Genomic DNA, 23632 nt, shown 5'->3' on the forward strand with positions numbered 1-23632 from the left:
TAACAGAAAATTATGTCATTCCTGTAGACATTCTAGGCCAACTATGCTAACTGTACAAATCAGGGACTGTCTTTTGCATAGATACTCTAAATCATTTACAAAACTAATGATTAGAAAACTAATCTCTACTGAGAATTGTATCAGTTCTGGATAACTTCTCAAGTTGGTTTAAACTAAGGACCTCCATTCACTATTCAGGTCTGTCAGAATTTTTTCATAATGACTAATTATAAAGGTCTACAAAATCAGATGGAGAAGTCCTCAAGGGTGATAATTATTTACAACAGCTTCTGTAGTCCTTTTTTTGGGTCTCTGAATCCAAGAACAAACAAAATCAGAAGAAAATGCCACTGCATTTATTCACTTTATTATAGGAACTTTAGTAGGCAAATCAGTAGCATTTGGAGCTTCTGAAAATTAAAGATTTAAAGCACACACACTAAAGAATGAAAAGCTGCTTTTTGAGATACACAGTTGAGATTAAAATTCTAAACTGCCACAAACTTAGAGCTTCTGCAGCTGGTGTTAAAAATCCTGATTTCTGAAAAAAGAAACTGTAGCAGTGAAATGGTTAGCATTAATAGCTACAGCTAAAACCTGTGGCCAGCGAAACCAGTTTCCTCTTGTAAAAGAAATAACCATGGTGACTCTGTGGTAAGAGCTGGCTAATACTAACTTTTCATTGATGTTTTTAGTACTATTGAGGAAAAAAATTCAGTCTGCGTTGAAGGCTTGGTGTGCTTCTGTTATATACACTGATAATCAGAGTAGAAGTCATAGCGATGTCTAGTTGCATAATTATCAGCTGTTACAGAAGAACAGACAGAAGAGAAATATCTTTTAGGAGCAAAATGCAATCTTTCCTATGGCTTCACACTTACAATATGAGAATTCTAAATACGAAAATAGCTTGAAATGATTTGACTTACAGTCTTTTTGTTTTTCTTTTTGAGTAGAGTAAAATTCAGATTACTCAAGGCCTCTCTTCCTCCTTGTTTTCTTTACTAGTCATAAACATTAAATGTTATAGTCTAACAAGCAGCATATAGCAATACTTTTGGCATAAGATGTGATGGACAGAATTTTAGAGACTGTGCATCAGTGGCTTACAGATATCAGAACCTTCTTCAAAGCCCCTGAAGGTTCTGATGCCCATCTTGGTCAGTTAGCATTTGTAATTTTTCATGGCAAAATGAGAACTCTTTACAAAGCTAGCACTGTAAAGCTTCTGTAATCTGAACTTGAAGAATATAATCAGAATTTTCTGGATCTAAAATGTGACATTTCTGCAGATGCAGAACAGGTAAAGTAGGAGACTGTGAAAAGTTCTTCTACTATTAAATGAACATGTTTCCATTCGTCGTGTGCATCTGTGAAGTGAAGAAGTAAAGTACTCTTTGATTGCATTTTTTTCTTGGTAAGATTGTTGCTAATTCCTGAGTCCTTTCTATGACATCTTCTGTGGAGCAAGCTGGGTTTTTTTCCTTCATCTATGGAATTTCTTATTAATTGTTATTTTTAAGTGGGACTTCGGTTGCTCACATTCCTCACAGAAATACAGGCAAATGGGAAAAACATCTACTGGAAAAATCTCCATGTTTCAGCAGGCCCAGAGGATTTAATAATTATCATGAGATTTTCTTCATCTCCATTGCTGACTCTTTTGTTTTAAAGAATAGTACCAATACAAAACAAACAAAAAATAAAACAGTGCTTCTCTTTCTCAGTGTTTATTTTTGGAGACCTTCCAGATACAGAAGAATGATCTCGTGACTGTGATTGCTGATATCCTGGCTAAGGCAACATTCCCTAGCCTCAATACTACTTGAGGGGCTTTGGGGATGTTTTTCTTAATGGGGCAGGAGCCAGCATTCTGATTATTTTTTTAAACAGAAAAAGCAGCAGAAAGCAGATGGCAAATTAAGGACTGATTCACTGACTCCAACATCTGTCCAGAAACATGTCAGAAAAGCATTTTGGTGAGAGTGATGAAAACCTTCTGGTAGAGCCTTTAAAATCAGAAAAATTTAAAAAGTGCCATTCTTTCCTATAAGAAATTTTATAGCTCAACCGCTCTGATTTATTGCATATAAGAGTGAGTGTAACACTGTCCTCAAGCTTCAGGTTGGTTGAAGTTTTCAAAACAAACAAATACGTGCCTCATTTCCACTTCCTGATGCACTTAGGAGTAGGAACCTAGCTGAAGATACGGCCAATTGCAGGTTTATTCAGCCTGTAAGTCATGGTGTATTTGACCAACAGACTACAGCTGTTATTTCTCCTCCATCTACCATCAGGACATGGTGAGAAGTAAGCATTTAAATGCCCCCTGGCCAACAGGATTTTGTAATTCATTTCTGATCCAAATTACATAGAGCACAGTGTTTTTTCCATTCAGCAAAAAGAAAAGGGATGGCTTGGTTAAAACATAAAGCTTTGCATCAGCTTTTTTTTCATGGAGCACTGCTCTCTGACAGCCCTTCTCACAACATCTGATTTGCTGATCATCTGGCCCAGGGCCAGCAGTGGCTGCTGCTGGTTAGAAAGGGGTATGACTTTACAGTGGGCTGGGACTTGGAGAGGAGAACTAAAAGCATTGTCTCTAAGGTAGTGGATTGCAAATTTCAAATACTATCCTTGGAAAAATGGGAAAATATTTTTAACCAATATGAGCAGTAGATTAGGATGAGAAACCCTGCCTGATGATTTGGGTCAACTAGAGTAAGATTCACCACATAGATAAATGAAGAGTTTAATCAGCATATTTAATGAGTAAAGGTTTAGTGCAATGAGAATCAAGGTGACACACTCCATAGGAGGAGTGAACAATGAAAGAGCAAGATGAAGAAGGTATGTCGTCTTCAAATCAATCTTGGCAGCATTTCTTTTTGGATTTTGAACTTTCTGGGAGCAAACTATAAATCCTTTGAAAAATTAAGGCATTGCAGGAGAGAAAATCTCTGTTGAAAAAGCTCTGATGCAGTCTGATCAGACTTATGCTGTGCAAGCATTAGAATGGGTGATGTGGCTAAATAGTGCTCCTTTCAGTATCAAAGAAAAAAAAAAAAGAAAAGTAGTGGAAATCTCCCTAAGTAAATGGTGAACCTTTCTTTCCATTCCAGTTTTATTTTTTCATTGACTTCATTGAATTCACTTTTGAATTACTCAGTGCAAGAAAACAGCACAAGGCCATAATAAAAACTCTCCTTATTACAAGAGTATCAGACAGGAAGGAAGAACTTGTGTGAGGAGTAGCATAGATGGGAGATCTGCACTAGAGTGCAAAGAACAGATTCACATCATTTAAATTAGGAGTGATCTGCCTTAAAGTTATATGACTTTTCTGAATCACATCATCACCATATGTGTTTTTAAATGCCTGATGTTAAGCACCTAACATGCTTCTTAATTTATTAGTTGGCTAACAGAATGTGAAAACCAGTCTTTTAGATGGTGGTAAAAACTGATTTGTATCATCTGAAGATAAAAATCTAGATAAAACCTAAGCCAAAGTAAAGTAACTCTTTATTGCAATTGGAGTGTGTGCTGAACTTGCCCAGTAGAAGTGCAATGAACTTGGATGGTGACAGAGACCAGGTGCGGGAATGGCACTTGTGCAGTTAAACGTATGCATTCTGCTTCTGCATCTGGGGTTAAACTCTCCTTGACAACTTTATTTGCCTTATGTCACTGAACTAGATAAGATAAAATTCAAGCAATCATACGCATACAGTCTTTTTTAAAAGGGGATGGTTTTATATTCTAATGACAGACAACTAATAAAATTTTAATAATTAGCACAGCTAAAAATTAGCACAGCTGGAAACACTATTTTATAAAGGGATGCAGATACTGCAACTTACCTCTTCTCTGTGATTTTTTATTGGCATACAAAGAATACTCTGAGTCTTATAGCCAGTGATCTGGTCGACTTCTGCATTGAATCTTGGATCCTGATACAGGAGAAAAATATAGTTAATCAGCTACTTGCTTAAAGATGCATTCTTTTTCTTTCCTGATTTAAAGGCTAAAAAAAATTGTAATATTTAACTGTTACCCAGGATAACAGCAGTTCCATTACTAGGTAACAACTATATAAAGTCATTACTATCAGCATGTGTTTCAAGAAGAAAAAAAATACCATTTATGTGGAACATGAGGGCCTGTGGATAAATAAAACTGTCAGAAAGAAAAAAAATACCCTTAGAAAGAGCCTTTTTGAGTCCAGACCATCACTATATTAAACTTATATACAGAATAACAACATGCAGTGTAGCTTTTATCTGCAAGAGGAAATTACAGAAATATACTGAAAGACATACAGTCACAAAGAAACAAAGTTTCATGGATGTAGTTAATATTTTTGCTTGTAGTGGAGATTTTGTTTCTGTTTTTCAACTGGATATTGATACAAAATTTTGATTTTTTTTTTAATTTCACTAAAATACAACAGAGTATTTTTAAAGACTGTTGTTCTTTCTCCGGTAGTTGATTTCAAATTCAGCATGATGGTCCCAATTCAAGAAAGAACTCTTAAAATATAAGGACAGGTGATATCCTACTGGAAACATGTGCTTAACAAGTGTTTTTGAGCCAGTAAATAAGTGTTTGTTGAAAATTAAAACATATCCAATCATTGTTACCCTTGAAAATTACCAGTTGGTAATGTCACCCTTCTGTGTAAACATGCTCAGATTTATGAGGAGATGATCAACAGAAGTGGTCGTTTTCAGCTCTCTATGCTTTAATTAATTAGTTAATAAATTAATCAAGTAAGTAATTCCATAAAATTTCCATCATCCCTAAATTCAAAGCACAAAATCATCTTGTTAGAAAAACCTGGAATATAGAGAGATAATCCTTTCCCAATGCTGGATTGTATTTCTTTGTTTGTCTAGCCTTGTCTTAAATTATCCAAAAAGCTGAGTATCACTTCATTTGGGAGGCTGCTGTACAGTTCAAACATGCATCCTGTTTTTCTTCATTCAGATTGTAGTGCCTTAGGAATGCTAAAATTCTCTGAAGTGTTTTCAGTCATGGGGCTGCCATTTTGGAAATAATTATTTACACTCACAGTTTTGGTACAGAAGTATCTTGGTTCTTGATACAAGCAGAAATGTAACCATTTAAGTGTCCAAAGCTAGAAATGCAAATACTGGTGTGCACACAACTGGTTAACAATGGGCTGAAAATATGACTGCTAATGTCAACTTATATCATTTATCTTGATGTTACCATTCCTCTAGCATTAGTCATAGGTACATACATCTGTATATGCATGTATATATAATGCATGTATTATAACAGAAATTTGGGGTCTGATTTGCATATTCAGTAGTACAAATCAATGTAGCTCCAAATACATGTATTAAAATGGCAAGATTACATCAGTTGATAAGATGACTTTTTTTCCTGGTGTCAAAAATTACTCAAGATACATTTTCTTGATTTACCTCATAAGCGTTCTTGATGTTCAGAGGCTGGCCTATAGCTGCTACGTGACCCACGATGCCCTTGTTCCACTCCAGGCGAATGCAATTGTTTGAAGCTTCTTCCAGGGTGGAGCCTTCTGCCACATCAAACAGCCTGCTTACGAGAAACTTCTCGTTAGAGCTGTCCTCACAGACCAAGAACAGGGAATAACGATCAGCTGCTATAAGCTCATGGATATGTAGGAAAATTTTGTGGCAAAGCGCTGTGACATCCAAATGACTGGAAATATCTTTCACAAGTTCTAAGAGTCTTGAGCACTGATCCCCTGCACTGGTCCCAATCCGTGGAGACTGCAGAGGCATCTGTTCCTTCTTTTCAGAGCCAGAGAGGAAGCTCACTGCTCCTACCGAGTCCTTGACAAAAATGGGCCTTAAGGGTCTGTCAAATTCAGAAGCAGAGATTTTCCTCGCTGGAGTCCCAGGGTTGGTGGTCTCAGCACAGGCTGGCTGGTGACAAGAGCAGGATTCACTCTGGGTCTTGGTTCCTTCCTTGCAGACTGGGATGGTGTGAACTCTCTCAGCAAACCATGCATTAACCATTTCTCTGTAAAACAAAAATGAAAGATAGTAAGTATTGTAAGCTAAAAATACTAAGGAACTAATAAATTTATAAAGACGACACTACCAAGAGAATATAACTTTCAACCTTTTCACACAGAGTGCGCCTTTAGTGCTTTTCTGTACCAGTTTTCAGTTTTAGCCAGCACCAAGTCGAGGTTAAGCAGTAATGTTTTATGCCCCACAGAAAAGGAAACTATTTCTGCTCAGGGGAAATAACTAAATAGTGCAGAGGATGACTGCTTAGGCAGCATCTTTCAGAGTATAAAAGATCAAAAGTTTACACCATAATTTTCTGCTTGGAAAGTTCTGGTCCTCCCATTCCTAAGATGTAGAACTCTTTACATAAGGTAAACTTTCTGTTTTAATCCTATCTTTCCAGACCATTTCCCCATTTTTGAAAGATTATTTTGAACTTTAATTCAGTCAAAGCACCTGAAACCCCTCCTGTTTTTATGCTGTCTGTAAACTATTTTTAAGTTAACTTTCCCCATGTCCTCTCAGTGTTAATGAAGAATGCTGTTTTTAGACTCAAAGTACAGAACTTTTGCTTAAAAACTATCAGAAACATTCTGATTCAAACCCCTTCAAAATAATGAAAACACAGGCTGTTTTCATGCATCTCTCCCATTTCCTTCCAGATGAAACTCATTGCCTACTTCAACTCAAAATACAGCATATCCCCAAAATTACATTTTTGATGAGTTGACTATTAATCAAAAAATGTCACCCATCTCTGTTATTTAACTGTTTCTGAAATGAGCTAAGCACTATAGTGCCAGCCCTAATACATCCTTCCTAAATACAGCTTTTCTGAATTACTCATAAGCAAATACATTATCAGTAACATTAATGTACTTTTCTTATCACTCTAATATTTTTGTGTCCAAAACCTTTCAATATGGGGCTTTTTATTTCATGTATTCAGTGAAGAGGCTTCCTTACAGCACATGATCAGCTCTCAGAAGAGATGTTTTTTCTCAATTACATAATGTATAGGCTTATGAACAGCAAAAATCCTATTAACGAGTCTGATCTTTTGAAAACGTCTCATGGTGGTCATGTTTTAAATTTGGTATATTTTTTATTTGCTCAGCAGACCACAGGAATTTCAAGAGTGAAGCTGAATGAAACCATGGAAATTAATCAGGTTAGTCAGCCAGTGATCAGTTACATGCATTAGTGTATGTTAAATATGAAGAACACGATACACAGCCTTCTTTTCCTTTCACAGTATGGTTTCGACTGTGTTGTAGAATGCAGTGGTGCGAGTGGTTGCTGCAAATGATTAATTGCTAACCAAAAGCAAAGTAACTGATTGAAATCCACAGATACTATTTCTATTAACAGTAATCCACAATATGAAAAAAAGGTATTTGTCTTCCATGAGGAAGGTTTGAAAGAGTTTCTCAGATTTTGCAATCATGTATGATTTGGATGCCTCAACTGTAGGCAACATAGTGTGAAAAATTAAATAGCATAGATTTATAAAATAGTGCAAGTGTAAAGGGAACACCTGGGCAAAAGAAAGGTACAATATTACTGCACACATTCCACTTTGGTGTGAACTACCTGGTAATTTTTTTCCCCTTAAAACTATGTTTGACTGAGGTAACTCTCACTCAATATAGCACTGTAGAACCAAATTCTCATCTTCTTTACACCGATGCAAGTACAAATAAATAGGTGATAGAATATTCTTTACTTTGGACTCTGTCTGCATACTGTGTTCCTGATCATGCAAAACCTTACAAACGTGGTTAATATCATTCACAGTCTCACTGATCTTCAAGGCTAAGTGGCCAGTGTAGTCATATAGGACATCTGTGAATCTTCTGATGATCAGGGTTTTGAGTTGTTAAGGCTCTTTGTCCAAAAGCACCGAATTAAATGTTGGACGCAGTTAAGGCAGAGGGATTTTTGCCTCTGAGTTCCACAGAGGTAGGATTTCATTCCATGTTTTTACATTTTCCATGAAGCTCCTGGAACACTTCTTGCTGTACCAATAATATATCTCAATCAACATCTATTATAAATTCTCCAGCAATCTTAAGCTAGTCCAATTACTGGCAACATCGTGCCAGAGAACACAATGAAATTCCATTGTTAGTCTGAAAGAGTTTTCATTCATTGCTTAGCTACTTATTTTTAAAGAAAGTAAACTCTGCTTTTTAAGTACATTAATAGCTCCCAATGTCCCTCTTTATTATGGCAGTTATATATATATATGTATATGTGTGTGTATATATATATATATTTGTTAAGAATCACTTCATCCCAATGTTTCATGCAGTGAAGAAACAAAAGGAACAATTAATATGTTATTAGGACTCGTATTTTAACAGCATTTCTTTGTAGTACTTAAAAAGCATAGATATAAGAATGTGGGAGGTGTGACTTTGTATTGCTGAAATACATAATCTTATACTTGGTCTCAGACAGTATCACCACCTTTGCAAAAGCTGTTTCAGCGAGAGTCAAAATAAGAAGTTAGCATTTGATGACATTTTAAAATTTCATTTTTTAATTGTAGGAGAAAACAGAATTAGTGATGAAAATGACTAAAAATATCTTCAAGAAACTTAAGCAGGTTAAAGTGCAAAATTTGAATGTAAACACATGAGTTTTGAAATCAGTGCTGATAAGTCTTGCAATAGTATATGTTGTGTAATATTTGGGTTTTTTTAATCTAATCTCCTGAAGAGAAGTAATTGGTAATTTTAATTATTTTTCTAAACAAAATTTAGTATCTAGCACTAAGGCTGCAGAGAAGAACATAAAAATGTGCATTGGGTGCATTTAAAGCCTCAGACACAGGAAAGTAAATAGAGAATAATCAATATATTTTTTTAAAGGCTCATGACTTGAGTCAGTTTCATGACTGCCTGTGCTGGCTTGATTTTTGAACACTCAGGACTGGCATTATTGCAAAATAAGATTTAAACATAAATGTAAGAACCTAGTATCAATTGAAACAGTCTTTCTAAACTAGTCAGTGATTAGGTGTAGGAATCTGTGCACTTTGTCTAGGCATGTTTGAAAATGCACACGTGTAAAGCTGTACTTACTTGCCAAATGACAGCAGTTTTTACAGGAAGTTGATTCTCTGCTTATTTGTGCTTGAGGGAAGAAGATAGAAAATACCACCATTTTGGCTAGCTGTGTTTTACAGTGAAGTTACATGGGTAGATGTGTTGATGTAAGATACAAGGCAGAGAAAGAATCAGGTACCCCTTGTGGATAAAGCAAAAGCTAAAGCAGAGATTTGGTTTGTCAGTTGAAACCTGTCATTTTATTTAAAGTGTCATGTCATGTGCCCCAGCCTTAATAGTGGAAGAGTAATAATCAGTAAGAACAATGTATTCTGTATTCTAATACCGGCTCTCACACTGTGGTGTTGAGATAATTTAGTTTTACCTCCTTGGCTGTTTACTGTGTAAAATAAGCATTTTAATGCTTCTCTAACTTATGGAGATTGTTGAGGGATGTGGGACATAACTGTAAAACCTTTCCCATGAAAGTAACCACATTTCTTTAATAAGGACCGACTATGTATTAGGCATCTGCATTATTTATAAAGCACTTCAACATTGAACAGAACTTTATATTATGCTATGTTACTTTCCTTGTAGAGCTGTATGATTATGAGGAACATTCCTCTCCCCCTTAATGTCTTTTAGATGGCAGTCCAATAACTTGCCAACAGCCTGTGATTTTCAAAAAGCTGTGTACATTAGTAACAACAAAAAAATCCTCAACTATACTGTTTAAAGCATGTTCTTCAAACCATTTAGGCATTTCAGTTTAGGCAACAGTAAAGTTGTTCACATTTTGCTGGAATAAGAACAGTTTTCACTGACCTTTACTGAATGCCTCTTCTAACAAGGAAACTATTTAGCTCCTTTTACTTACACAGTTATATACATGAGTGGAAAAACTAGCATTTCACATTAACTGCAATGTAAAATAGTTTTCTAAATCCATTTAAACTGTATCAGAGAAGGTCTTGACATGCGCTTGCTTGCTGATATATTCCATCCTATTTAAAAAGTTTGACAAGAGTATTCTTACAAACATGACTATTTTCTCAGCACAGAACTAGTCCAATACCAGACACATATTGAACCACAAGTGATATTACTGAAAATTAGTAACAAGTGCTGTGTATGAAAGGACTACATTAAGGAACGAATGCTTGTGACTACTCATGAGTAGTCCTCAGTGAGCATTGGTATTGTCAAGAGCTGATGGTAAGGACCAGACCCTTGCTGTGAAAGAAAGGCTGTTAAAGTAAGTTTAGGAGTTATAGGAGTGTATTAAACAGGAATAAATACTGATCCATACTAATCTACACGTATAGTTCAAACCCATACTATGTTTCCATCCCAGTATAGCCTTTCAATCACTACATCTTGAAGAGCGCCTTGTGCATCTGTTCCTCATGCGCTGCATACATCCTTTACTATGCACTTATTTACTACAAGCCTCTGCTTGAGAAAGCCATAATTTATCCCAGAGGTCATCAACAGGAATAGCTGACTGTGAATTAACCTTTTTATAGGCTTTTACATCAGCCAAATCCAGTCTTTCCTCTATAAAACGCAGAACTACAAAGGAAACTGAGAATAGTGACTGCTGAATTTGGCAGGTGACCTCATCAGCAGATGATAAAATTGGAGAGGAATTTTGGAGAGCTGGGGATGGGAAAGGGATGAAAGTACAATGGAAGATAAAACATTTGAACAAAACAAAAAAGATTATATGATCTTTCCCTGTCTAATCACTTGTATACAACTACACGTTTATTATCTGTATTACATTAGAACTCAGGAACTTCAGAGGGTTTAAACTCTTTGAACCTAATTTGTTAAATACAGCACAGAAAGTAGAATTGTCTCTGGAGCAAAAAGTTTTTGATAAGAATAGGCAACAAAAATAGAAAATCAGTGGGTGAGAAAACAGATGCAGAGAAGACGCATAGCTTGAGCCAGGTCATGCTAGACCTGAACACAATCACAGCTTGCTTTATTTTCTGTGCCTTACCTATCAAACCATGCTGACCTGACACTAATTACTATTACTCGGAATACTAAATAATTTCTGTTACCCATCTTCATTGTGCTTATTTTCAAAATACACAGCACATTGATCTTCTCAAAAAAGCAGTGAAGACATTTAATGAGTTGCAGACAAATTATGATTGCCTCGCTAACACGTTACTATGCTACATATGTAAGACCACACCAGCGCGACCATTCACCAAGATATTTTTAGACAAAACATGGAGAAATGGAGCACAAAATGAATACTAAGATGTGGCTAGGATAGTATACTGTATCTTATTCGTCTTGCCCGTAGAAGATGCATAATAATTGCTGTACCACAGAAGCAGTCAGTAATGAGTGGATTTCAGTGAAACAGCAAATAATTCCCAGCACATTTTCTTTGCTGCTGAAATGTCTTTCGTATCTACAACATGCAGGGTTTTAACGAGCATTTTGCTGCATCAGTTGTATGGAATGTTTTGATAATTTTTCATTCAAACCAGCAGTTACTGATAATACACTTCAGGGGAGGCATTTGACCCAAACTTGCGTACTATGGAATGCCAGCTTTCAAGTGTCTATTCCTGCAGCCTAGTCCTGCAAGCGTTGAAGTCAACAGTATTTCAAGCCAACTGTTTTCTCAGTTGCCTTCCTTAAAATAACCACTAGGTGTCTACAACTTCTTTCCTAGGTCTTGACATAATTTAGACATAGAAATCATTTAAAGGATTAGCAACAACTTGAGATCTAGCCAGTTTTAACAAATGAGTTTGGAAGTCACTTGGATATTAACCTTGCCTTCTCAATTTCTTTCCAGTACTTCCTGTTTTACAGTGATGTTTTAAATGTTTTGTCTCCCTTCTTGCTATGTGAAAGATTTAAATAAACTAGATAAGGCCTCACTAGATGGAAATAGTAAAAGAGACTATATACAAAGTCCTATTAAATGAACTCAAAAAGCAAATTGCCAAAGATTGTTTTCCTTAGATTGTTTTCCTTAAACCCTTCTGGGCTGTAGTTACTTGAGATGCTGTTCCTAATAGTGGTAGGCAAACAGTTTTTGAATACAAAGTATGACTTAAAGTTGGTGTCCATTTTGGGGCACAACTCAGTCAAACATATAAACATACATTTAACTGTAAACATATAAACAGTCCAATTGACTTCTATTTGAATCCAGCTCTAAATGAAAAACTTTAATTCTTGATTCAAACCATGCTTATGAAAGAGTGAAATTAACAACTTTCTAGAACTGTGAATTCCTACAAATCTTGTCTTATGCTAGTATTATTTTTAAAATAGGAGACAAAGGCTCATTTATTATTTGAAGCAAAAGTATTAGAAATGGGGGGCTTGCACTTACTGGTTATTCTTCACCATTTTCAAGTTTTCTTTAGCAACCAAACTGCAAGCCTAACTTTTCACAAGAACAGCTATCCCTTCCTTGACGGGACTTTTTATTCACAGTGCAAAGAAAGACAAAATAAAACCTCAGGCATATGAAGGTCAAATTCTAAAACATGACCTTTTATTTCTCCTCCAAATGTTTCCTTGTTCCAGGCTCAAAATCTTAAAAATAGCTATGGACCCAGTCATTTCTTTGTGGAAGGCAATGACACTTTTGCTGGTGTGTTTGGTGAAAGAGGATTAAGAGTTAAGTTCACACCTGTCTGGAGGCCTAGGATAAGTCTTACACACCATTTCAGTTTCAGTTAAATTCCCAAAATAGGGCTTAAGTAGGACCTAAGTGGTGCAGAGGCTTTGGGCTGGCCCCCTGTGCTGGGTTGAGTTCACCGTAATGCACAAATAAATGGGAAAATATATATCTTTTACTAAGCAAATATATTTTGTGGCTATATTTTCAGTGCCAGACCTAATGTGAAATTACAACCATAGAGTCATTCACAAGGACCATTTGAGGAGGGTTTATTTTCTGGCATTTTGCAAATACCTCCTTTTGTATTTAATGCTTTATTTTTTTAGTAAATCAGATAAATCATGTAAATTTATATATATTTTTGCCAGTAAAGAAAAGAAAGACTTGTATTGTGATTTTAATAATTATATTTGTTCATGACGAAAGCAAAAACTTCCTTTTTAATACTGAAATTGAAAATAAATTGTTGCATATTAGCTAGCTCAAGTCAAGAATGTATTGTATAAAATTGCTTTGTTTGCAACACTTGATCATATATTCCCACACAATTCAGCTTTAATCTAGCACTCGAATGAGCCTGAAAGTGCATTATGATATTTAGACATACTTTCTTTGGTCTGAAGACACACTAGGTGACATATCATGAGTTTTGTTCTAGCTGTCTGCATGAGGATAAATGTCTATACACTATGGAAGTCTCACTTCAGCTTCAAAATAAGATTGATGTGGTATTTTTATTTTACATATATAGTCTTTGTCCTAATCCTGTGTAATCATGTGAATGTCCTCTTCATTTAAGCAACTAATAATTGTGGTGATTCCTCAACAGCAGCCCAACAAAAACTTACACAATTTAAAAATAAAAGTGTGAAACTTTTCTGTCCCTCACAAAGGCAATGGATACCTCAGCTCCACCTTTTTTCCCTCCTTACCAGTAATTTAGGCCCTGCTCTCTAAGGTCTTGCCATTAACAGCAGTAGGAATGGAAATAAGATTTCAGATGCCTGTTGGCATTATCACAAGTACTGTAATACCATAATAAAATTAGCCTGAAAAGAAAGAAGGCAAAAGAGCTGTTAACTGTTGAAGTAGCTTACCCCATCTTTTCTCCCTTTTCTCGAAAGATTACCAGTTGTATTTTAATCAGTGTTGTGCATGCCTGTTTGTTTCTTTATTACCTAAGGCAAACAGTAGTGGTAAAAGCACATTCTCCTGTGGCTGCTCAGTACTAAGGGTGCACTAGTTTATAGCTGATTCTTCTGCAGAAATCCCGTTGAAGACTCTCTGAAGGAAATCAGGTTATGGCTATTTGGGAATTAAAGATGTAAATTGTTATTTAGTGATTTTTTTATTGTTCCCTGAAGTGTCAGTCTCTTCAGTCTGCAGTAACTGGTTTTTTAGACATTATTCCCAAAACATTTAGGCACAGACCTAACTTTACTTCCAAGAATAGATGCCAAAAATATGCATTTACAACTTTATTAATGTGGGTAACATTCCTTACTTTCCTAAATGCTTTTTGAATCAGGATTTTAAAGTATTTTGGGATGATCTTAATACTTTGCACAGTTATTGAGAAAGGAATAAGGATGTGGAGACTATTTATGAGTGAGACAGCCATGGAGATCATTAAACATACAAGAAAATACTTTCCAAGATTTTCATTGAAATGAACCTTTTTTTCTTTCCCAGAAAAGCCCTGTAAGCATCTAATAAAAATATATAAGTGGAAAAAAATATTCAGAGCCCTGCATTAACACCACTTCTCCCGGTGGTTTTCAAGCCATGTTCCAAAGAATAAGTGAGTCCTCTAAGTGGTTCACAAACTTAGAAAAGAAAGTCCACTTTTAGCATATTTAAACAATTTGCATAGGATTCTGTGCCTCCACTGGAAAATTGTTAGGGGCCCTTCAATTATATAAACACTGTTTTAAAAAAATACTGCCTACTTACCAAGGTCATATTAGGGATGACTATGGCTCATACCTGTATATTTTTAGGATTAGTATTTTTTCATATGGCAGTTACATTTTTATGAAAAATAGCTATCCAAAGCATATTTCAATATAGAAAATTTTAAATAGTTCTGTTTGATAATCTGAGTTTTCACATACTTGCTCCAAAAATGCCCTAATTTCCTTTCAGTTAGGAAAATAATTAACCGTACACATATTACCACACAAAACAATGGCATAATGCATAGGTCAGATCATATTTATGAAGTTAAACATCAGATAGTTCAAAATGAAAGACATTTTCCAAAGGCCCTCTAGACACAGAGATTAAAAGGCAAGTGTCCTCAGCAACTTGATACTACATGCAGCACATTACAAACTGATTGTCCGCCAATTATCAATAAGAGTAAAGTGATAGATGTAATCAATACATTCAAATTGTGCAATCTCTGAATGCCATCTAAAGTACAGTTTCCTAGTGAATGCCACTTGGGGAATCCTCAGTGAAGCACTATGAAGTACCATGCTGTTGGGGACATTTATTTTTCCAAAAACAACTCCACCTTAATTCATTTGTAAATGTTTCCCAACCATGCTTAACAAGCCAAGATGTATTTATAGCAAATAATGCTCTTTCCAGTGAGACCCATACAAGACTTGGTTTAACAGTTTGCATCTATCATGCCATACATTTAGGAAACCAGACAAACAGTGTCTGGAACAATGCAGTTGCCTCTAACGGAGAGCAGAGTTTTTACTTCTACTGTTCTGGTAGTTTGCTGCCTATGTGTGCAGAGAGCACAAAAAGAGAATCACTTCTGTATTTTTAAGGGACAAACAGGCCAGAAACACAGAGCAGAAGTATTCCGTAGATGGTTACAATAGGCATATAGTGTGAATGTGACAGTGCTTTTTATTTTATTTAAGGAATATAAAAAGATAAAACTTGAGGAAGACAAAAAGGGTAATAGATGCAGCCATAAATGCAGTACGATTTTGTGATAAGGGCTACAAGGCTATGCACTTATAGCATTTAATTATACTTAATAGCTTCAGAAGAATTATAATTGTAGCATCATCTATGAAGAGCCTTTAACAACAGCATGGCTAAACACAAGACACAATATAAAAGAATTTGTTTCCTTGAAAAACATTTCTGCTTTCTGGGAAGCCAAAGTAAGATACACAATTCTAAAACTTTGAAAGGGAAAAAACAGCAAGGCAAGCAGAAATCAAGGAAGGAATAAAAGAGTTTAAATTTAGTAGGAAGTAGGCATTTAGGAACTCACAAACGCTCAAGTCTGCAATAACAAACTCTCCAGCCAGAAGGTTTGTCAACCAGCAAACCGAATCACAAAGTGAACCAAATTCATCTCTGATAAAACTTCACTGAGTGTGCTGGCAACATATTTCCCCTTTGTTGCTCTGCACTTTGATCATACTGTAACACTTTATGGGTAATGCCTATTTATATACTCCCTGTATACCTCTTGTCTCCCTGGTGCGAAATAAAGTAATAAAAAACCTGTAACAAATTCTGTAGCTTCCTACTCAAGGGATCACAGTTTATTCACGTACTGTAAGGAGGCATAAATTTAAAGCGATTCATCTGGATTTACATGCTTGCAAGATTGCAACTTTGCACTGTACAGGTGGAAGTCAATTCACCATAGCTTTATCACAGAATTTATCAGTCCACCTAGTCACCAAAGACTTGAAGAAGGCATTAATGTGGCTTGATTGCAGACACTATCAACCTCCCTCAAGGCTTTTCAGGATCAAAATATAAGGTGTAAGCTCTCTGGTATAGTTATCTTTTCCAAGACATTTTAGGGGAGAGGAGAAAAGCAAATGCAGATTTATTAAATAGGAGACCTGCCGACCTTCTCAAGAATATTGATTGGTGAGCCTATCAACTCTGAAAGTTGTTTCACCCGGGTTATGAGAAGTAGTTAATGCAAACTAATTGTGAATAAAAAGATATGTTTTCTTTTAAAGTATTGCCCTACCCGAAGATATTCTCTCTTTAAACGATGAAAAGAGATACATTAATATCAAACTGACCTATGCAGAATGGAACAAGAATGATGTGACTGCCATACTTATAAAAAAGCCAAAATCTGCAGGCATAAGACCAAAGTATTTATTTTAGAAAGGCTGATTAAACACCTCATTCTGCAAACAATTATTCATGTGGGAATTAGCAAGAAAACTACTGTATAAAGCACTGCAAGAATTTATTAATTACAGAGAAAAGAATACCATGTGTAAATAATTTAATACCTATCATAAAATGCAATTGCTAAATTAGATTGTGATCCAAAGCTCACTGCTATCAGTGGAAAGGGCTTATGTTATTCTATAATAAATGGTTGAGCTATGTCATCTGTTCCTGCTCCTGTGTATGAATATTTGAAAAACAGATACAGAACTATCATTTTCCATTAACAATTATACTTAGCAATTTGTGAGCTGGTATATGCATCTGTCCTCGATGAGCTACCAAATTAACTAACTTCCTGGTTAATTGCTTGCAAGACTTGTGAGAATTTAGGCATATTATGAAGCAAAACAAATGAGCAGCAGTAAATTAAGATTAGAAAACAGTTGAAACTATTTCAAGGAATGCTGCTTTACTTGACAGAGTAAATATAATGCTAGGTAACCAAAACATTAAACAGCATAGTCTTTGTTCAGTGTATTGTTACTGTACAAAGATTCAACTAAAACAAAGCATGGCAAAAGTTTTAGCTTTTTTTCTTTTCAAACTCTAAAATATCACTATAGTGTAAAACATTAAGCCTCCTACTAAAGTACATCAGTACTTTCAGGCTGCTCAGGCTTATGAGATATCATTTTAGTGAATAAAATTAGAACCGACATACAGTCGAGTAACTCGTAACTTCATCTTTTCAAATACAAACTGACACATAAGGTATTACTACTTATATATTTGTAGTTTTCTATTTAAATTTAGTCAGTTAAAAAAAAAACCAAAAAAGGTCCATGCAAGACAGGAGAGAAGATAGTTCCAAAACTAATGCAATGTTTCCATCACTGTAAAAACAACATAGAATTGCTGCCCAGCAAGAATTCAAACTCAGCCATTTTTTCTGCAAAGCCTTCTCTAAATGCAGAAGCATAGCCGTCAGAGACATGACTGACTTGTACTTTGTGAACTACTGCCTATTTCTGACCTACACAAACACAAAACTCTGCCTCAGCATTAAAGAAAAAAGACTAACCAAACCTCTCCATAGGGAAAACAAATCTGACACAGCGGTTACTATTAATTACTATTCATATTTGTTCAATACTACTTCCAGTTTCCAAAGGAAGTGTGGCAAGCTGAACTAATAAAATGCTACTTCTCAAAGCTGCTAACACCCTATTTCCTGGGCAAACTAACTACCCTTCAGTTACATACCGTGCACTAGTGTTCTGTAGAATATCAAAGTTAACTACTTCCATCAGTTACACCTATGCAGTCTTCTTTTTTTAATCAACATTTTAAAGACATTTTAAAATACGTTTTTATTATTCTTCTATTAAATGAACCTAAAGAAGAAGCAAGAGAAGGAAGGGGACCGCATGACAGATGGCCACAAGAAAGCAGGTGACCCCTGAAGCTTCCTAGCTTGCTGCGAGTCAATTATTAATAGGGATTTCTCTTCTTACCGCCCCATCCCATGCAGAGAGGAGCAGCAGCAAAACTCATTCAAAATGCATCCATCCCTGCTAAGTGACTTGGGAAAGAAGTAAATCAGCAGCGATGAGCAGATGGTGCAAGCAGCTCGCGAGCAGGAGAGGAGAGAAGCAAGCCCGCAGAGATGGTGTGTCCAAGGAACAAACCACAAGACTTACTAACTCGAGCTCTCCACTAAGATAAACCGTGGGAGCCGCAGATCGCCTGTGCTCTGCATCCCCACTGCTTTGTTTATCGGAAAATATTCAAAATGGAAACCTGACTCCACTTCTAAAAATAGCTGAATTTACTCAGTTTCAACTTTAAGTCCCACTGCTGAAGTGTGGCAACGGTGAGCAAATACCTCGTCTTATCTCCAAATGGCAGCATGTCAAGCCAGGTGAAAAAGCCCAGACGAGCTCTTCTGGTCGTTACATTAGGTCTTTGCAAAAGTCAAAAGGAAAAAAAGATGGAAAGAGGAGAGAAGCCACCCTCAAGTAGTAAGAGAGGAAAACGGCCCGGCCGTGCCTGCCTGCGCTGCCGTGCGCTGCGCGGCGCGGCGCTGCCCCCTGCCGGCGCCCGGCCCCGCGCAGCCGCTGCCCGGCCCGGCGCGGCGCCCGCCGCCTGCCCTGCCCTGCCCTGCCCGCTGCCTGCCGCCGGCGCCGGCAGGGGCACCCCGCTGCGCCCGGCTCCCTGCGGAGCTGCGCACACGTCCTCGGCGGCCCCGGCCCTGCCGGGCACCTCGCGGGCAGGGATCTCCGGGGCTGCACCGCCGCGCTCAGCCCCTGCTGCCCGCCCTGCCGCAGCCGCCGGGGGAGCGGCACGGCGTCCCCGGCTGCAGCAGCCCGCTGCCCGTAGTGCCTGCGCCCTGGTTACGGCACCACGAGGTGCTCGCCCGGCTGCACAGACCCCGCTTCCCCCTCCTCGCTGGAGGTCTTGCTGCAGAAGCCACGGCCACGGCGCTAGCGGCCGCTTAAGCCCTCACAGCTGCCTGAGCGCTTCACGCGTTCGCCCTCTCCGGCCCAGTCGCCCCTCTGGACGCTGCTGAGATGTCAAAAAGCCTACACGTCCCCTAAACTCTTTAAGAGCAGCATTTTGTTTTGAGACTATTAAGTAATGACACAATCTCCCTCCCCGCCCGAAGAGATTAGATGTTATCTGAGGCTTCGGCATATTTCTATCTAGTTTGCAGGGCTGGGAAAAAGTGCCTGTTACCATGAATATTCGTGTAAAGTGGATGGGCTATGTAGGCTTTAAAACAACAAGGGCAAAAAAATTCAGGGCAGCGAGATGAGAGTTTGGGACAGCTTCATAAATCTGCTAGTGCACTGCACGTAAAGTTCCCGCTGCCGGGGCTGCAACTTCCCAGCAGAGAAGCCCTGCCGGGCTCGGGGACGCCTTCGGTGCCTGGAGAGCTCCGCGGAGAAGCGCCGCGCCGCTCGCACACGAGCTCTGGCGGCTGCGAAACAAGCCGCCGCTTGTTGGTTTCAGTTTTTTCGTGGGTGGGGGTTGGGGGAATCGCTTTTCTTTATTTTCTTTAAAGACGGCAAAGGGAAAAGAAGAACGACCTTTCCCCGAAAGGGTCTGGCTCCGTCCGCCGCCTGTCTGTATCCTTACCTCGTAGCTTTCCTAACAAAGTAAGACCGGGTGAAGTCGCGGTGATCGTCCAGCCACGCTTCCACCGCTTCCTGCTCCGGCGGGGGCGGGCAGCTGCGCTCCATGCTCCGCGCCGCCCGGTCCCGCTGCCGCTTGTCGGTGTCGGTGGTGCTGCTTTCCCCCTCCCCGGCCTGCCGTCTAACCAGCGGCCGAGGCGCGCAGGAGACCCTCCTGCCGCCGCGCTGCTGGCGGCCGCGCCGGGAGCCAGCGCCCCCCCCCCGCGCCTCTGCCCCGCTCCCAGGTGTTTGCCCGGCGCGGGCGGCAGGAAGCCGCGCTCAGCCCCAGCCCGCCCCCGGCTCCAGCGCCGCGCCGTGTCTGCGGGACCTCGGCGCATCCTCCCGCAGCGGCGCGCCCGGCTCCACCTCCCGCCGCGGGCCCGCAGCCCCGGCCCCGCAGCCCCGGCCCCGGCGCCGGGGGGAGCCCGCAGCCCGGGCGGCGCAGGCGGCGGCAGGGCGCAGCGCGGCCCCCGCAGCGCGGCCGGGGAGCGGGCGGCGCCTGGGTGTGCGGCCGCGGCCGGGCGGCTCGGGTGCGCCGGGCGTGCTGCTGGGCGGCCGGCGCGGGCGTCCCGGAGGGGAGGAAAAAAATGGGAAACTGAGGAAAAAGTAAATTATTCTCCCTGAATCTGGCAACAGGATTCGGCCCCCCCGCTTCACGGTTTTCAAGGTGTGGCCTGTTTCATCCTGCTTAGAGAACGGGGTAAAGCAGAGATCCCTTTAGAGTATTTTACTGGTGGATATGGATAGATGTTGGATGTGGATCTCTGGTAGAACTCAGCCTTAATGTAAGTACTAAGTCCTGGGGTTTGCATCCTTCGTGTCTACCGTCAGGCTTTTAAATCCATTTTAGACATTTGGTTAACACCCCGGCTTTGAAGTTGCTCCAGACTCACAGTTCCTGTTTTCTCTAACATTAGACAGACAGGTTTGAAAATTTGGATGAATGCTGAGCGTCACTTGCATGTATTGTACTTCATCTATTCTCAGATATATACATACATACATTTATAATAATTTACAATCTCCAATCACAAAAGAGCTTATATAAAGTATAATTAATAACATGCATCCTATGTCCTCACATGCAGTATCTTTGAAGCTAAGACATGAATGACAAATAGCAGCACATTTCTGTGGAAAGGCAAATACAGGGTCTTCAGAATGATTCTCCTGTATGATCAAATGAAAAATATCATAGATGTATACAATGCTTTCCGTGTCCCTTAATCCCCTGCAGTATTTGCAAAGTGGTGAGCTTTAGGTAAAGTAGACATCCCTACACACTTGTCAGTTTTTTTGTGGCATGTATAGAGACTCCAGTCCTGCTCCTGGCAGGAGAGGGGGGATTCTGCAGTGTGAGCAGAGGCAATGACAGGCGTTTCACAGCAAAGGGATTAAGAGCATGTCCACAAGCTTGGGGGGAAAGTTTTCTCCTCCATTGTCCTTGTGTAACATCTGTGCATGAACCTCACTTGCTTGGGCACGTGTGTCTTTTGGCTCTAAGAATTTCTCTGTGATATGAGGCACATAAAAAGGGAAGTTTTACATGAACATAATTCTGGTATAAAACATTTCTCAGGAGAAATGTGCATGATGACCAAAGAGCAAAATGGGAAGATAAAGTATAAACCAGTAAGACATGTTGCAGGAGTCAAGCCACTAATCAAGGCAAAGAGAAATGTTTCAACAGAGAAATTCAGAATGCTCAAGCAAACCACATAAACAGACAAAATGGCAATAAATAAAGTTGACGTTCAGTGTCAAAACCTGGAAAGTATTGTATGTTAGAAGAAAAAATAAACCAGTCATGTAACTCACAGACCTCTAAATTAACTGTTTCATTTCAGGGAAGGGGTTTTGAGGCTATACTAGACTTGGCAATAACAGCTTCTGACCTAGACACATCAGTTGGAAAATAACATTATGTTAGAATGCATAAGAATTACAACAGATAAGCAAAATATGCAATTATAAAATGCAGATTTTATAAATATGTAAAATGCCTTTCCCTGGATGTGGAATACTGAGCACACTAGTGCTCATCCCATCTCAAAAAGTTACTGCAGAATTATTAGGGGAGCTCTAGAGAGAAAAAACAAGAATGACCAAGAGCTTGGAAAAATCTCTTCTGTAAAGAGACAGAAAGAGATTGTATATAAAAGGATGAATACAAATGGAAAATTTAATGACTGGTATTTAAAGAGCAGGATAGGATCTTCTCTCTGTCTCATAGGAGAATAACAAGGTAACGGTCAATGAAATTATGTCAGCTGCAATGCATACCGTCTCATTTCATGTAATTAGGAGAAGCACTAATAGGAATTAGCATTTCTACTATAGTAACATTCAGTAAGCCCCAGCCAAGAACAGTTATGTACTGTACTGAGCACTGTAAAATATAGTATTAAATACTAGGCTAGGCGAGAAGTAAGCATATGGCATCCCCGTACTTCATGCCACAAGGCACCTGAATGCTAGGGTGAAGCTGCCTGTACTGTGGTTGGCTGCCCAGGCTGGGAGAGTTTACACATGATAGTTTATCAAAGGAGGGAGAAGCTGTGCAGTGCAGCAGCACTGTGTGCTTTGCCCAGGGTTGGCTGCAAAGTCATTATTTAGCCTGCAGATAAGAATCACTAAAACCAGTGCAGAAGATTATCTTCCCCTGAATGCAATGGTAAAGCATCAGTTCAAAAGATTGCTGTCCAAGCAAAGAATAGCATAGTCTTTCCCGAAAGAAACATGAATGGAACAGTTGGGGGGAAAAAAGGGATACTTTCTCTGTATCCTATGAATTTCCATGAATAATAATGAACATGCTGTTTTGATTTTTAAGGTGACAGGAGGGGATGAGGGCCAAACATAACAAAGAAGTGAATGCTGAAAGTGGAAAAAGCCTTCCATAATTTTAGCTTGCAAAGCACTCCGAAAAAGCTTGATGTATCTTACCTCACACCCAGGTTTCTAGTTTGATTCCAGAGCTCAGATGACAGAATCCATGTGCAGTAGCTGTAAACTTGAAAAGGATTTGTGGTAATGACATACAAATAAATAAGTCCAGTTTAAATTTAAAAGCTATTTGTGGCAAAGCAGGATGCTTGAGAGCTCAGTATAGAAGCCAGAATGCTTTTCCAGCAGGCCACTCTGTAGCAGGACTGTTTGATAGTAAAGCTTTTTAGTTGAAGTCTTCATTTGTGTGCTTTACAAACATCGTAATGTACGGAGAGAAGAATGTGGGTTTTTTTGTATGTCCAAGGCACACAAAGTAGAGATGCTGCTAACTCATGATCATTAGTAAGAACAAATATGGAAATACGTAGTCAGAGAAAAAGTATTTATTTATGTGATATTTTATGCTCAAAGACAGCCTATATTTACTTAAAATAAATATAGGTTTATTTGAAATAGTAATTCATTTCTATATGGTTTCCTTTTAAAAGAGAAGAAAATAAGATTTCAAATGTGACCATGGCTGACTTTTTTGTCTGACTTACTCATTAGACGAATTGGAGCAGCATTTAGCACTGCTAAGGAGTGGGAATTGGCTGTCTTTCTCCTATCCCTTAAATCTGGAAAACAGTTGGTCCATTT

At 38.7% G+C, this 23632-nt stretch overlaps 1 protein-coding gene across 6 annotated transcripts in view; it reads right to left on the reverse strand.

Moving 5' to 3' along the window:
* The window catches only part of PDE5A (phosphodiesterase 5A), a 75787-nt gene extending 55359 nt beyond the window's left edge, over positions 1-20428 (reverse strand). For 2 of the 6 annotated variants that reach the window (XM_026096110.2, XM_026096109.2), the window contains exons 1-3: positions 20010-20428; positions 5454-6036; positions 3864-3953 (exon numbers count right to left, since the gene is read on the reverse strand). In XM_026096110.2, the coding sequence (XP_025951895.1) occupies positions 3864-3953; positions 5454-6036; positions 20010-20113 (777 nt within the window). In that variant the 5' untranslated portion in view covers positions 20114-20428. Of the gene's footprint in view, positions 1-3863; positions 3954-5453; positions 6037-9118; positions 9219-18385; positions 18409-18571; positions 18621-18756; positions 18914-20009 lie in introns of those variants that run through there. The other 4 variants (XM_026096111.2, XM_064510637.1, XM_064510636.1 and 1 more) reach the window with 4 other exon arrangements.
* Between the last annotated feature and the right edge of the window lie 3204 nt (positions 20429-23632).

The sequence above is a fragment of the Dromaius novaehollandiae genome, chromosome 4 (genome assembly GCF_036370855.1).
Source record: "Dromaius novaehollandiae isolate bDroNov1 chromosome 4, bDroNov1.hap1, whole genome shotgun sequence".
NCBI lineage: Eukaryota > Metazoa > Chordata > Aves > Casuariiformes > Dromaiidae > Dromaius > Dromaius novaehollandiae.